Below are 14,992 nucleotides of genomic sequence, written 5' to 3'. Positions count from 1 at the left end.
AATTTTTTGGAAAGTCTGTTTTATTTGGCAATTAGTCCTTACAGATAGTTTTACACAGCTATGGCCAACTTTTCTCCTTGGTAGTTTAAGAGCTGACATTCCTTCATTAAGGAACACTTTTAAATAAGATAATGCTATGGCAGTACTCATACAGTTAAGTGTTTAGCCTGCAGTCTTGGAGAATCTATTCAAATGAACAGCTCTATACGAGTCTTCATATGATATTTTCATTCACAGACTTCATGAGGACAAAGCATTCGTTTAACCCGTTCAGTTCTAAAGTATGTTTTACAGATTATTCCTGCTTCCTCCAGACAATCATGTTATCCTCTGGAGAGACCCTGCATAGTGACAGGGTTAGAGACAGACTCCATTAATCCCCTCACAACCCAATTTCTCTCCTTTAGCTGAATAAATATTATCTGAAGGCAACAAGTATAAAAATACAAAATACATCCTCAGACTGAAGGGGCTTAAGTAACATCTAACTCATACTTGACATGAACCCAGCTTCTCACAGCTTGCAGCTGTTCATAAGGCAATAATAATACACTATAAAGGGTGGGAAGGCCAGGATGCTGCACCTCTCACTCTTAGTTGCAATAAAGGAAGAGTGAAGAAGTGAGTCTCAATCAATTCCTTTCCTTGCCATTTAATCTTCAGTCTCAATATTGTCATTCCATCATGCCACACTCCCTTATACATTGTGCAGTTCTTGGCATCTGTGTCGTCCTCTTCTCTGAGTTTATGGAACAGCCCAGCAATCTTTCACATTTCTGGTTGTCAGACAGAGAAGACTGAGGAAGGCGATCTTAGTCAGTTTCTTTCCTTGCCACTGGATTTTTAACTTCCTATTATCATTCCCTCATATCACACTTCCTTTCAATTCTTGCAGTTCATCTCAGCTTCTGTGTCATCCTCTTCTCAGGATTTATGGAACAACCCAAGTTTCTTTGTTTTGGTGACAGGAACCTCCTCCACAACCTGCAAGCATCATGCAGGTAAGATTACAGTCTGTCTATCTTTATTATAGCATTAAGGGTATGGAAGACTGCAATACTTTTAATATCTAAGATGCATGAACTTTTTTTTTTTTTTTTTTTTAATAATCAGACCTTGTACATGATAGAGTCCATTTATTTTACTCATACAACTGTTGCACAAATTCAGATTTCAGTTTGAATTCTACTATTCTGAGCTGTCATCCTTAAGAGCATGATTCAACTGTATGCTGGAATTTGCTATGCTGTTGGGAATGAGATACTGAGTGAAAAACAAAATGAGAAATACTAAACATGAAGGGACATTGCAGAAATCAGGAGCTCAGTGAATATCAGGAAAGAACTGAAAGTAGTAGCAATTGTGAGAGAAAGAGATGAAGAGACACTGGAGTAATGGGAAGCAAGGTGAATACTTGGAGACAACTCACAAAAGCAACATGTAAGAAAATCACATTACCTTAATGAGGTTGTCAATTCCAGTGAGATAACCTTCTTCATGGTTGCCAAGGACCCAGGGGGCACGGTGATTGATGGTAACCCCCTCCTCCACTGGTACTGTCTTGGCAAAATCGATCATCCATACACCAGCCTTGTCATCATCGTATACAATGAGAATGCTGCTGCCAATCACCTGTGGACAAGGTAATTGGTGTATTAGGTGGGAGAATGGTCATAAATTTTGGTTGTGACAGGGTGAGTAATATTAATTGTGCTACCATGGGAAGGTACAGTACTTTATTTGTGAGAAAAAAAAGTGTGTTTTGGAAATATATTGAGCAGTGCTTGAACTACCCAATTTTCCATACCCATGGAAATGTGAATCACTGTACCTCACTGAACTACTGTAGTACTAGTATGCAGAATTTTAAGGACATAAGTAAGGTAATACATGCCATACTTTTGAAAACCAGAATAAGGAAGATGTCCAAAAGTACAATACAGTACTGTATTGTAACTGAATTATTTTTATCTCCCATGCCTTGCTCTTTCTTACCAACACACTGACAAGAGATGGCTGATAGAAACATACGGGGTGACAGCAGCCAAACAGCCCCTTATCACCTTGTTGTATGCCATCAGACTGCCCTTCTTCCAATTCATACCACCATCATTCATATTTCTCCATCCCATCTCTCGGCCAAAATCTTGGCCTACCCCTCTCCCCTTCCCCTCCACTTCACTCTCATTCATTATCCAAGTTAATTAAGAACATACCTCATGTGTCTGGAAGAAGGGAGATGCTGCAAAGACATCCCTGAGGTGCTTGAGTCGTTCAATGACCTGTCGCTTAGTTGACTCGCGGTTCTTTATAAATCCACTCATGGTACTCAAGACTTCACTGCGACTCCTCACTGTCTGCAGTTCTGTCACTGCTTCACAGCCTGACATCTGCCAAAAAAATAATTATGTTTATATGATACTGTTGCTGGTACTGAATCGTCTGATCCAATAAGATATTTTCTTATTTCATCATTGCTTTATTTAGACACTTTATTATGTGAAGGAGATTTTTTTTTTTTCCCCTCACTTCAGGAATGATATAGTACACAGCTGTACTCAATCTCTTCCAAATGAACCATCCAAATATTAATAACATCATCAGTAAATACTGTACCATGATCTCAACATGTCAAAAACCATGATGCTAATAAAAATTAACAGTCACAGTACAGTCCGACACTCCATAACAGCAGCAATCAAGTTTTACCTTAAGAGCCTCAATCCTGAAGCCCAGTGACCGTGAGGATGACATATTATCCCTGAAGTCCATGTACCGTAGCTTAGTCACTGCTCTCGCCTCATTTTCATCAGGGGTTGGCGCAGATTTGTCCACCTTGATCATCTGTGGAGATAAAATTTGCATGTAATGGTGAGAAGTTCATAATAATCTTGCATGATTTCATAATAATCTTACAAATATACTGTAGTCATGTTGCTGAAGAGGGATGCTTTCATATGGTAGCACCAGTATAAATACTGTACTGTGCATCATCTGTCACCTCAGCTCCCTCCCTATTCCCTCAAAAGAAGGGTATTGGACAGCAGGAAAAAGGCAAGTTTAATCTGCAGTTCACTGGGATCATATTCAGATGAACTTGGGGCCACAACAACAACAACCACAATAAAGAATTAAATCTTTAAGTAGCATCTCCAGTTCCTGCCAGTCCACCTTCAAATACAGTCTATACATTTTTACCTATTCTTACTACACTTTGTTACACAGGAATTTGTAACTCAATTCATTACACAAGGTCCATCCAAAGCAAAATAAAATCATCTGACAGGAGTCATAGGGAAATAAAAAAGATGCCACAATACTGAAACAGTTAATGGCTGTTTTTTATCCATTTATTGCACAAGATCTCCATTAACTGAATATCACTGTCTGGTCTTGGCAAGAATAAAAAATACAGTATAGGCAGTATGAGTAATCAAATGTAAAGTGCAAGGTCTAATGTATAATTAATGCAATTTTACACTGTCTTGGAATATTGATATATCTTCTCGTGTTTAATCAGCGACACAAACAGTCAATCCTTGATTCCATGACAAGACGGCACAATATCAAGTCTGACACAACAAAAACCTTAACCACTTATTTTTATTCACATCATGTACAATGTGTTTGTTATAAGCCATTTTTTTATTTTATTTTTTTATTTATTTTTTGTCAGTAACTCCATCAGACTGGTGAGTATTTTTTTTTTTACTTTAATTCAGCTGCCTTCAGACAATTTTATTCAATTTAGGAAGAGAAATCAGATTGTGAAGGGAGTAATGAAAACTGTCTTTAACCCTGTCTTTACAAAATGGTTAGCCCTTTAATTCAATGGCACATTTCCTGTTACAGTATGTGCTTCCTATCCCCGGCCAGTTTTATTCGGTTTAAGAGAGATTTTTTTAAACAGGAGAGGCCAGTTACAGCCCTTACTAACCCCTTCACTACAAGAGTCAACCCTAAGAAAAATAAAATAATCTGAAGTGACAAGAACAGGGTAAATATAAAACTAAATTAACAAGAATACTATCTATCTCCATCTATTGTCAGATGCCTTAATCCTGTAAGGGGTGGCCACAAACAAATTGCCTCCAAGTCGCCCTGTCCCCCGCCATATCACTGTCCTGCTCCCAGCTCACACCCCCCTCTCTCATATACCTCTCCACTCCATTCCTTCATCTCATCCTTCTCCCCCCCATCCACCTCACTCACATACTCTCTCCTCGTCAGTCTCTCACTCTCCATCCTCTCCACATGGTCAAACCATCTCAATGTGTAACTGGAAATAAAATTACAGTATATCTTTGTATAGTACTGAAAAGATTACAGTAATATGGAAAACAGCGAGAAAAAAGGCAACTCCTTAATGCAAACTCTGTGTTGTATGGACAACACCAAAACTCTAACAGTGACTCACCTTCTCATACAAGTCTGCCCTGGCCTTGGTGTTGGAGACTTCCGATTCTAGGAAGGTGCGGGTGCCCATCTTGATATCCATAACACACGGATTAGTGAAGTCATACAAGAGGTCCTGCATCTCTATGAAATCTGGGACATGTGCAGTCAAGGAAAAAGTATGCACAAAGACTTGGAATGGACTGCTAATATTGTGAAAACATAGCTCTCTTTGGAGTTTTAATCCCCAATAAATTTAAAAAAAAAAAAAAAATGAGTGAAAGCTACAGTTCTGTCATATTAACTTGGCCTACATTTTTATCTTTAGCAGCTTACTTCACATAACTCATTGATAAAAATGCTATGGCTCTATATTCCATTCCTTCTGCAATACATCGTTGTGACTACCATTATATTCTAATGTTAATCTTACCACTCAGGATTCTAGAGAGATGGTTGTTTTAGGCAAAGTCAGAGTGAAAATGGTACAGTGATCTCATAGGCCCTAACTCATTCCCAGTGCAGTAGCTCCCTATATACTAGTATCCCCTTCCCCCTCGTCCCCTGGTAAGCATTCATTGACCAAAGGATACATTCATCTTGGTAGAGTATCTCCCTGAAGAATGTAGGTGTGATGTCACTGGCTGGGTCGTGTACGAGTGCCTGGTATGCCTGTGTCTCCATGGGGTCGGGTCCACGTTTCTTCCAGATGGTGCCGGGGCCAGCTGGGGCCAGAGAGCCTGGGTGGCCACTCAGCTGCACCCAGCTGCTCCGACGCTCACGCAGCAGCACTGATGATGCCGGTGCTGTCAAGTTCAGGGCATTCTGCACAGGATATGATAACTACATTATATACTGGACATATGGTAATTCATTTATACACTGAAGTACATGATAACTAACATACTTATGACATACTCACTACTCCTAAGTGTTTTCAAGTACAGTACTCTACAGTACTCACATCTTTGCCTAAAGATGAGAAGACATAAAAGCATTTAGGAAATGTCTGTTTCTTTATTCTTTACAAATACGGTCATAATGATGTATATGCTTTTCGATATGACATCGTAATGTAAAAGAGTACTAACCAGTGCCAATCTCTGCAACATGGTCATATCGGCACAATCACCAGTGACATCAGACAAATGCGCTGTGTCCTTGCTGCCATCTTCACTGCTGTGCTGGTGGCCATTACAGAACACCTCTTGGCTGGAGGGTGAGCTGCTTGTTGACTTGATGGAGGAATTGGTGGATGACGGTGCGGAGGATGAGGCTGATTTGTGGAAGGGATCTTCCTCTGACGGGTATTTCCTCAAGGGCTTTTTCCTCCAGCGTCGTGTGAACGAGGCTCGCTTGGGCTTGATGTAAGCATCCTCATCACCCTCCTGCGGCTTCAGGTGTGGCCTTGCACCCCCCAGCAGTGCCTCGATCTCTGCCTTCCTCTCACCAGCTACCTGTAAAAACCACATCCAAGTTAATTATCTGTTTATCTATCTACCTACTTCTCTATATCTATCTACCTATCTATTTATCTATCTACCTACTTCTCTATATCTATCTACCTATCTATTTATCTATCTACCTCTCTATCTACAGTATAGCCAGATACCTTAAGACTTAAAGGGGTGACCACAGTCAAGTTGCCTCCATGTCATCCTGTCTTTTGTCATGTCAGTAAAAACCACAGACTGAATAAAATATGTATATACTGTACATTAAAGTCACTGCCAGAACATCAGAACTTCCATACAACCATTGGTATTGTAAATTTGGGTGAGCTGTGGAAATCAGCTTTAGAGGTGGCAAAGGAATTTCAACAGGCAATTTTTCTAAACATTACCAAAGACTTAATTGCAAAAATGAACTGGAAAAAAAAAAAAATCAGCATATACCTAGCACTTTCTGAAAGACCATCACCAGCATAGTCACAAGCATTAAATCCTAAAATTCGAAAATTCTAACAACAAGGGTGGGATCCTGATACAAAAATATAACAAAAAGACAAAGGCTTTGAACAGAAACCAGCCATGCGTCCGCTCATTCATCATTCATGCAATTTGCATTTATTCCACTTCCTTATACATAAGGTATGGCCCACGGGAATGACGGAATACAAGCACTAGTAGGCCATGAACCGAAATTTCAGCCATAAAAAAAAAAGTATCCCTTCCCCCCCCCCCTTTTTTTTTTTTCCTGAGCACCTTAAACGTGGTTCTCTTAGCTTCTTTCAAACACCTGTGGGAAATGTGATTACATGATACTGCCAGAGTTCTTCCTTCATGAAATATTAGAATACTTAGTAAACCGCACTGGCAACATGGAACTGCTATCCCAACACCTGTGTGGAATAATATACCACACTTATGAAATTTTGGGGGCTATTCACCAAGTCATCTGAAAGACTCGCGTTAATAGTACGATTATACTGGCAGGGTTTGTTACGAATTTAAAGAAACTGAATCCCAACAAGGGCATTAAATTATCAAACTGGTACTGCATCATGAAACAAGAACATAATTTTCAGGCCAGGCAATAATTTGAAATAGAATCCTGCTAATGTGAATACAGTAAATGGATGACGATAAAAGTGAGGGCAACTATACTCTTTTTACTCTAACTTGGCCTATAAAATTTCCAGTTCTCCACTGTTGAATGCTTGCAAGAACACATCAGCACTAGGATATGATGCTCGTCAGGAGGAACTGCTGGGGAAATGAGGTACCGTAGTCATAGTTTTTTTTTTTTTTTCTGCCAATAAGTTACGGCACGTGAAATATACTAAAATGGACAAAAATCTGGGCCAAGTTAAAGTGAAAGGAGTATAGTTCATGTTAACTGATGACTGTACATGAACGTTTGTGAATATAACCATTTGGTTCTTACAAGAATAAAAGTAATATGGAAGTAAGTGCACGTATGACAGTGTCAGTGGTTAAAATTCCAGAAGGTTCGATGGTGTGAAGTGTGCGTGAATGCGTAACTTGTGGAAGAAGTGGAGTAGGGTGGAAGTAGTGGAGTAGGGTGGAATAAGTGGGGTAGGGTGGAACTATAGTATAGTGGGGTGGGAGAATTGTGTGAATGATTTATCTGGCCATAGCTATAATACAGTGATTTAAAAGTGAGTGAATGACGAGTGAAGTGTTGAAATTCCATAAAGTAAGGTGGTTTAGAAAGAGTGGTGTGTGTTGGTGGTGGTGGTGGTGTGAAACGGTGCATGGACCTCTACTGACGACACACACACTGATAAACATCTGGGTTTGACGTCAATGCTACCAACACTTGTCACTCCAATACTACGCACCATTTTACTTATTCCGCGCCAAAAATAGCAAAAAAAGGAAAGAAAGAAATGCTCGTTGGTTATTATCTGTCGACAAATATTTCTCGCGACACCCTGCTATAAAACATTTTTTAAACCGACACTTGCATTCTTTCAGTTGTCCAAAAGAAAATGAGAAAATACGAAAAGAGCCATTTATTATCTCTTCACATATTTCTTGCGTCATACATGTTCAAAAATTCGTTAATATTTCAAAAAGATATATATGCATATGAAAGTTTGTGTGTGTGTGTGTGTGTGTGTGTGTGTGTGTGTGTGTGTGTGTGTGTGTGTGTGTGTGTTATGCACTGGTTTATATAAAGTGTTCTAAGGGAAGGATGAACACGAACCTCTCTCTCTCTCTCTCTCTCGAAATTCATCATAGCAACAACACTAACGATATAAAACCCACCATAAAAATATATAAAAATGATAACGATAAGTATGGGTAGGGCAGCGGATGGCGAGCCTGATAACTACTGATAAAGAGCGTGATAAGGAGAGAGAGAGAGAGAGAGAGAGAGAGAGAGAGAGAGAGAGAGAGAGAGAGAGAGAGAGAGCTGTTGGCCTGCATGTGTCTATGTAAGCGTGTGTGTGTGTGTGTGTGTGTGTGTGTGATACAGGCTAGCCAATACGGGGGAGCGTCCTGTCTGTGTGAATGATAGTACGCACGCAATATATGTACGTACGTTTGCATGTATGTAAGCATGTACGTATGTGTGTGTATGTACGTAGGTATATATGTGTCTGTGTGGGAAGGTGAGAAACACCTGTGCGGCTCGTGACGTCAGCAACCCCTCAAAGTATAAGTGGCAGAGATAACGCTACGCTGGAGTATATGCGCACACACACACACACACACACACACACACACACACACACACACACACACACACACCAAAAGTAGACGGAGAAAAAACTGACAAAGAGATAATGAGAAATCGGAGGAAAAGACAAAGAAATAGCGAGGGAGGGGGGGAGATGTGCTGGAGGAGGAAGAGAGGGGCTGAAGGAGGAAGAGAGAGGCATATAATGTTAAAGAAAGACGGAGAGAGGGGTTGCATGAGGAAGACAGAGAGAGAGAGAAAAAGAACAGATCGCCAGAGAGAGGGGACAGAAACAGAGAGAAGGAAAGACAGAGAGAACGGGTGAAGAAGAATGAGAGAGAGACAGCAATAAAGATGGAGGTCAGGGAGGGATCATTCAGCCAAGGACCCAGCCTACTTTACCGAAATTCATGAGGGAGTTCACTTAAGGTAACCTGTTTATATAATGAAGATACCTCACTTAATAGCCACACTCCACACTAAGCCCCGCACCACACCCCCCACACTCAACCACACCTCACGCCCATAAAACCAGGTGTTGGCTAGTTCTCCCCGTACACCCTGCACAAAAATTAGGGACCTTGATTTAACTTCGATTGTTGGGTGTTGAGATACCGTACCACACTAAACCCCACCTAAATCCCATAAATCTACACTCTGTTCACTTCAACTAGGCATAAAACCGGTGACCCTCCATCTTGAATGCTGAGCTATAACGAGGAATTAATACTAGGATATGAAACTAGTCACGAACAAGTGCTATGGAAAGGATGCTGAGCCGTAGTGTTTCTGTCACCAAGAAACAAGAAATAGGCTACAAAAGGACGAGAAACCACCGCCCTGTTAAAATCGAACGTTTCTTTGCTGTTCCTCTTCACCAGGCATTGCGACTGAGGACGTGGATGTAACTTAGTTTGTTGTGTGTTGTGTACTATGGGAAGACTTTGATAGATGTGCCCAAGTGTATATATCAAGAGCCATTACCAGGGTGTCTAGCGAACACAGCACGGATTGTTCTCATCGTACTTACCGCTTAGTAACGAAAGTATGAATAGTTTTCACACATCCATTCCCTGTTTATACACATTCGCCGCCATAACACCATTAATTTCACCACCCACGTCCTGACACAACCATTAATTCAGTACGTTCATCTAGGCAAGAATTTCCTACCCTGCCACACCTTCCCTTCCTCTCCCATACCCCTGCCCTCCACCACCCCCACCATCCTCTCTCCATCGTCCCTAACATGCCCGCCTCATGCATAAATCCGTACACAACTCTCCTGATATGCCAGTGGACTCTTAGGAAGGACTAGACAAGACAGGACAGCGACGCAGAATGGAACAGGGCAGGGCAGGGCAGGGCAGAGACAAAGGGGAGGAGGACGAGAAAGGGCAGTGAAGTAGAAAGGAACAGGACAGGGCGGGGCAGGGCAAGGCAGAGACAGAGTGGAGGAGGACGAGAGAGCTGTAAAGTAGGAACAAACAGGGCAAGATGGGGCAAGACAGGGCAGGGCAGAGACAAAAGGAAGAAGAGGACAAGGCGGGGCAGTGAGTAACAAGGAACAGGGCAGGACAGAAGCGAAGAGAGGTACGGAACTAGCCAAACTGTCAAGGCCTGAATCTAGCCTCGCCAAGTACCTACAAATCTTCAAGGTCGATTACACAAACAACAAAAATTATCACCTAAAACGACAAAAAGAAGAATCGATCACCAGAACCGCTCATAACACACACACACACACACACACACACACAAAACCAAAGCCGGCCGGGTCTGGTCTTACGAAATGAGCAACCAATTCCCACCACGATCAATCATAAAAACCAAAAAACCTAAAAATATACATAAAAAAGGGTCTCTCGGGGAATTACCTTCGCCTCACCCAGGTGTTGTGTTCTAAGGGGCGAGGGGAAAAGTCCAGAAGTCGAGATCGTGTCAAGTTTTAGTACTAGTTTCTTACCCTTGAGTTCTTGCCGCCTTGGGCATAACGGTTGGGAGGACTCAGGGACGGGGTGGGTGCATCTTGAAGGATTACTAGGACAAGGTTTATTTACTGATTTATTTATCTGTTTACTTTATTATTTATTTTGATGTGGATTTCTTACTGAGGGGTGAAGGACAGATAGAAGGTGAATGCTTGTTGGCGGAATATTAGTAAGAATTTTGTACGGGGTAGTGTGGCATATGTGCACAATTTATTTATTTATTTACTGGAGAAGGAGATTAATATATACATAGTCTAATATTTCTTACAGAATTACCAAAAAGGAAACTGGAATATTAGAACATGTTTGGCATTATTCTTTTTCACTTTATTATTTGAAGAGAAGTGGATTAATCAGACATCCTGACATCTCTTAGTGGTTGGTGAAATTCTTTAGGGTCCTTAAGCTGGAGTTCGGGGAGGAGGACAGACAGGCAGACATACACACAGACGGGACGAAGGCTTTTTGGCGGGAAATAAAGACACGTTCGGTAGTAGAGTAAAATGGTAATGATACAGCAAGATATTATTTACTGCACGAGGAAATAATACGTGAGACTCGTATAATGTTTGGTGGAAGGAGCTATGGCGTTTGGTTTTACTGTTCCTGTATTATTATTATTATTATTATTATTATTACTACTACTACTACTGCTGCTGCTACTATTATTATTAGCTATCATTACTAGGATGATGATAATAATGATAATGGTGATGATGACAGTTCAAACTGACGTCACACACATATCAAAATTCTAAAATAAAAATGACGTCATCACCAAAATTACATCACCTGAGCATCGTCCAAAAAAAAAGTAACCCGAACATTAACATCTTAAGATTAAAATTTACTTGTTTTTCCTAAGGTCGGTGACTCAGGGAACATTTAAACTTTAATTACTTGCACTAATGTCAGGTAGATAATTAGAGAAGCCATTACCATTTCCTCTTCCTGTACACACACACACACACACACACACACACACACACTAAACGGGATGGATAAAGAGTTGAAAATGATGGCGATATGGTGAGGTGGATGAGTGACGTGGAGTCTAAGTGAAGAGAAGAGAATGTGTAGGAAGGGAGAGGAGGGAGGTGAAAGTCCAAGTGGAGGGGAAATGGAGTTGGGGGGAGAGGAGGGGGGAGTTAAGAGAGGGGAGGGGGAGAGGAGAGGGAAGTGAGTGGTGGGAAGATAACATGGAGGGGAGGGGAAGAATGAGTGGAGTGGTAGGTGAAGTGGAGTGAAGAAAGTTGAGGGAGGAGTGGCTAATAAGTGACTGGAGGGGAGGTGGAGCGAAGGGAGGGAGGTGGAGTGAGGTAAGTACATAAGAGAAAGGTCAGAGCAAGTCAAGGAGATCAGAGACAGGTAAAACTGGTAAAAGTGTGTTAGGGTAGGTCAAACAAGGCCAGGGCAGGCTGGATAAAAGCTAGGCCAAGGTAAGTAAGACAGGTCAAAAATCAGGCAATGAAGGCGAAGGAAAATCTATGTAGTTACGGTACAAGAGGTCACTAGGCCAGGGTAGGTTAGGATTAGTCAGGGTAAGGCAAGGCAGGCCAAAGAAAGTGTTTGTGGAGTAAGGTAAATGAGGGAGGGTCAACGCAGGGTAGGAGTGTCGAGATGTCAGGTTCGGTCAGGTGGTGAGGGTTGGGGGGTCAGGTGAGGAAGGCGAGGCCGGTGGTGGGTGAAAGGCAGGCAGGTGGGGCGGATGATGCAGAGCAGGTGTGAGGGACAGGGCAGGTAGGTAGCTGAGTAGGGCAACAGAGAAGTCAGAATAGGACAGGAACGGAAACAGCTGGGTCGAGAGGGGTAAACGGAAGGGCAAGGCAGGGCAGGAGAGGATACAGCAAAAGGAGGGATGAGGTAGGACACAGTAGGGCACATGAAGGGACACAGGGCAGATCAGAAGGAAGGGCAATGCAGGGCAGAGAGGGTCAAAAAAAGGGACGAGGCAAGATGGGTATGGCAGAAGGAAAGAGATGAGGGTAAAACATGACAAAGTAGGAGAGATGAGAGAAATGGGGAAAGACAGGTAGGAGCAAATGGGCAGGAGTGGACGGGTAGGGGCGAGGAAAAGCAAAGGAAGGACAGAACAGAGAAGAGCAGCGCAGAAGAGAGAAAAGAAGGACAGGACAAAGTAGGTCGGGACAAGGCAAAGCAGAAAGAACAGAGCAAAGCAGGTCAGGGCAGATGAGAAAGGAGGACACAGCAGAGTAGGGCAGGGCAGGAAAGTGCAGACAAAGGCTAAGCAGAACAGGGCAGGACAGAGCAGAGAGGAAGGGCTGAGCAGAAGGGCAGGGGTAGGCAGGGAAGGGCAGGGCAGGACAGGACATAGCAGAGAGAGGCAGGGTATAGGGCAAAAGTAAGGACAGGACAGAGCAGAGAAAGGCAGGGTATAGAGCAAAAGTAAGGACAGGGCAGGACAGGACACAGCAGAGGCAGGGTAGTGCAAAGGAAGAGGCAGGGTTAGGCAGGGAGGGGCAGTGCAGGGCAAGACAAAGTGGGGCAGACACAGCAGGGTGGAATCAGCGTGCGGCCACGATCAATCAGGTGATGAGTGAAGCTTCCGTCTGACATGTCCTGGTGGTGGTGTGGGTTGAGTCACGTCTGCCAACGGATGTGACGTCACCCCCACAACAAACATCACACATACACACACAAACCTAACTGTTCATCCCCAGTACACACAAACACGTATCAGGTTCCCCTTCCACGATCGTCAATTAAGACCCACAACGAGGAGAACACAGAGTCGATTGAGAACACGCACAGTCGGCAACAATCCATCCATCCAAGAACCGGGACTCCTTCATGACGATGGGGCGAGTTTCTTATTTCCTTCTTGCTATCTCCAGACGATTTTATTCAGCTTTGGAAACCCTTGGAACCTTCAAAAATCGTCAGGCGGTAACAAGGAACATAGAGGAAATAAATCGGAAAATAAAAAAATAAAATACCGTCCAAGGGTTGAAGGTCTTTGCTAAGGGTAATGGACGACTGACACTAATAGGAGGAGGGTCTAAAAATGAACTGGGCATAACGAGTGTCATTGAGAAGCACACCTGGCCCCACACCTGTCCCGCCCCCACAGGTGTTCTAAAGGTGATTCGGTGCAGGTATACTTAGGACCTGTAGCGGGAGGAAGGTGCGTAGGAGGAGCAGAGAGAGGAGGGATGAGAAACGAAAGGAGAATAATAAAGAGGGGATGTGGAAGTGAAGGATTAGAGAGAGGTGAGAGAAGGATTAGAGAGAAATAAGGGGAGATGGATTAGAGAGAAATAAGAGGAGAAGGATTAGAAAGAAATGAGAGGAGAAGGATTCGAGAGAAATGAGGGGAGGATTAGAGAGAAATGAGAGAAGAAGGATTTGTGAGAAATGAAAGAAGGATTAGAGAGAAATGAGAGAAGAAAGATTTGTGAGAAATGAAAGAAGGATTAGAGAGAAATGAGGGGAGATTAATTAGAAAGGTGAGAGAAGGATTACGGTAGAGAGAGGTGAGATAAGAGATGCAGTAGGATGTAAAGGAGATATGATGAGGGAGGAGTAGAGACAGACAGGATAACAGACGGGGAAGGATGTATAAAGAGAGGATATGCGGGAGAAGGATATGGGGAAACAGAACTAACCGAATAGGATATAAAAGGGAATGTATATATAGGAAAAGGAATCGAAAGCAAGGACAACAGACAAAATAAGATACACAAAAGAGAGACTGTGTAGAAGGAAGAGAGAAAGACAACAGAACCGGATGATAGACAGATTCATATAAACATCAAAATCAGAAGCCTATCAAGAGCTACGAAAACGAACGCGACTCGGGCAGGTGTAACTCGGGAACACCTGTAATTACCGAGATGAAACTATTATGCAACGCCGTCGGAAATTAATTATCCAGGTGTTAAATTTGGCCTCGGTCAATACACCTCTATGCATTTCTGTCCCTACTCATCAACGATTTTCCTCCAGCGTGATTTAGGATGATTCCATATGTTTACGATCATTGTTAATGCTTTTTGAGCCAGGAGAATAATAAACTGTTACTGCGGGCTCATGGCCTTTGGTTCCTTCTTCCTCGTATAAAAAAATAAATAAATAAACGTTTGTGTGTGTGTGTGTGTGTGTGTGTGTGTGTGTGTGTGTGTGTGTGTGTGTGTGTGTGTGTGTGTGTGTGTGTGTGTGTGTGTGTGTGTGTGTGTGTGTGTGTGTGTGTGTGTGTGTGTGTGTGTGTGTGTGGAAAACTGTGTACCCATGTATAAACCAGCCAATATGTATGATTATAGCGTATGTAGGACCAATGAGTACTTTCATATACACTGCTACGTAGCCATATCGCGTAACAAAATCCCTGGGGAAATCTCTGAAGTTAAATTCTAGATCCGTCTTAGAAACGGCATTCAGTGACGGTAGAGGAGCGTGGTGACCAGGGGAGGGATGAGGAGGACTGCTGATGAACCCAC

General features: G+C 42.5%; 1 protein-coding gene across 1 annotated transcript in view; it reads right to left on the bottom strand.

Annotated features, from left to right (window-relative positions):
* Window positions 1-84: 84 nt before the first annotated feature.
* The window catches only part of IP3K1 (inositol-trisphosphate 3-kinase-like protein), a 19,528-nt gene continuing 4,620 nt past the window's right edge, over window positions 85-14,992 (bottom strand). Inside the window, exons 2-8 of the mRNA XM_080272192.1 lie at window positions 5,487-5,852; window positions 4,989-5,220; window positions 4,418-4,548; window positions 2,710-2,844; window positions 2,217-2,390; window positions 1,459-1,632; window positions 85-984 (exon numbers count right to left, since the gene is read on the bottom strand). Of these exons, the coding sequence (XP_080128318.1) occupies window positions 925-984; window positions 1,459-1,632; window positions 2,217-2,390; window positions 2,710-2,844; window positions 4,418-4,548; window positions 4,989-5,220; window positions 5,487-5,852 (1,272 nt within the window). The 3' untranslated portion in view covers window positions 85-924. The remainder of the gene's footprint in view (window positions 985-1,458; window positions 1,633-2,216; window positions 2,391-2,709; window positions 2,845-4,417; window positions 4,549-4,988; window positions 5,221-5,486; window positions 5,853-14,992) is intronic.

The sequence above is a fragment of the Coenobita brevimanus genome, chromosome 50 (assembly GCF_032717465.1).
Source record: "Coenobita brevimanus isolate Jiangsu-jjx chromosome 50, ASM3271746v2, whole genome shotgun sequence".
Classification (NCBI taxonomy): Eukaryota; Metazoa; Arthropoda; class Malacostraca; order Decapoda; family Coenobitidae; genus Coenobita; species Coenobita brevimanus.
Note: the sequence above shows the minus strand (reverse complement) of the source record. Positions and strands in the feature narration are given on the sequence as shown.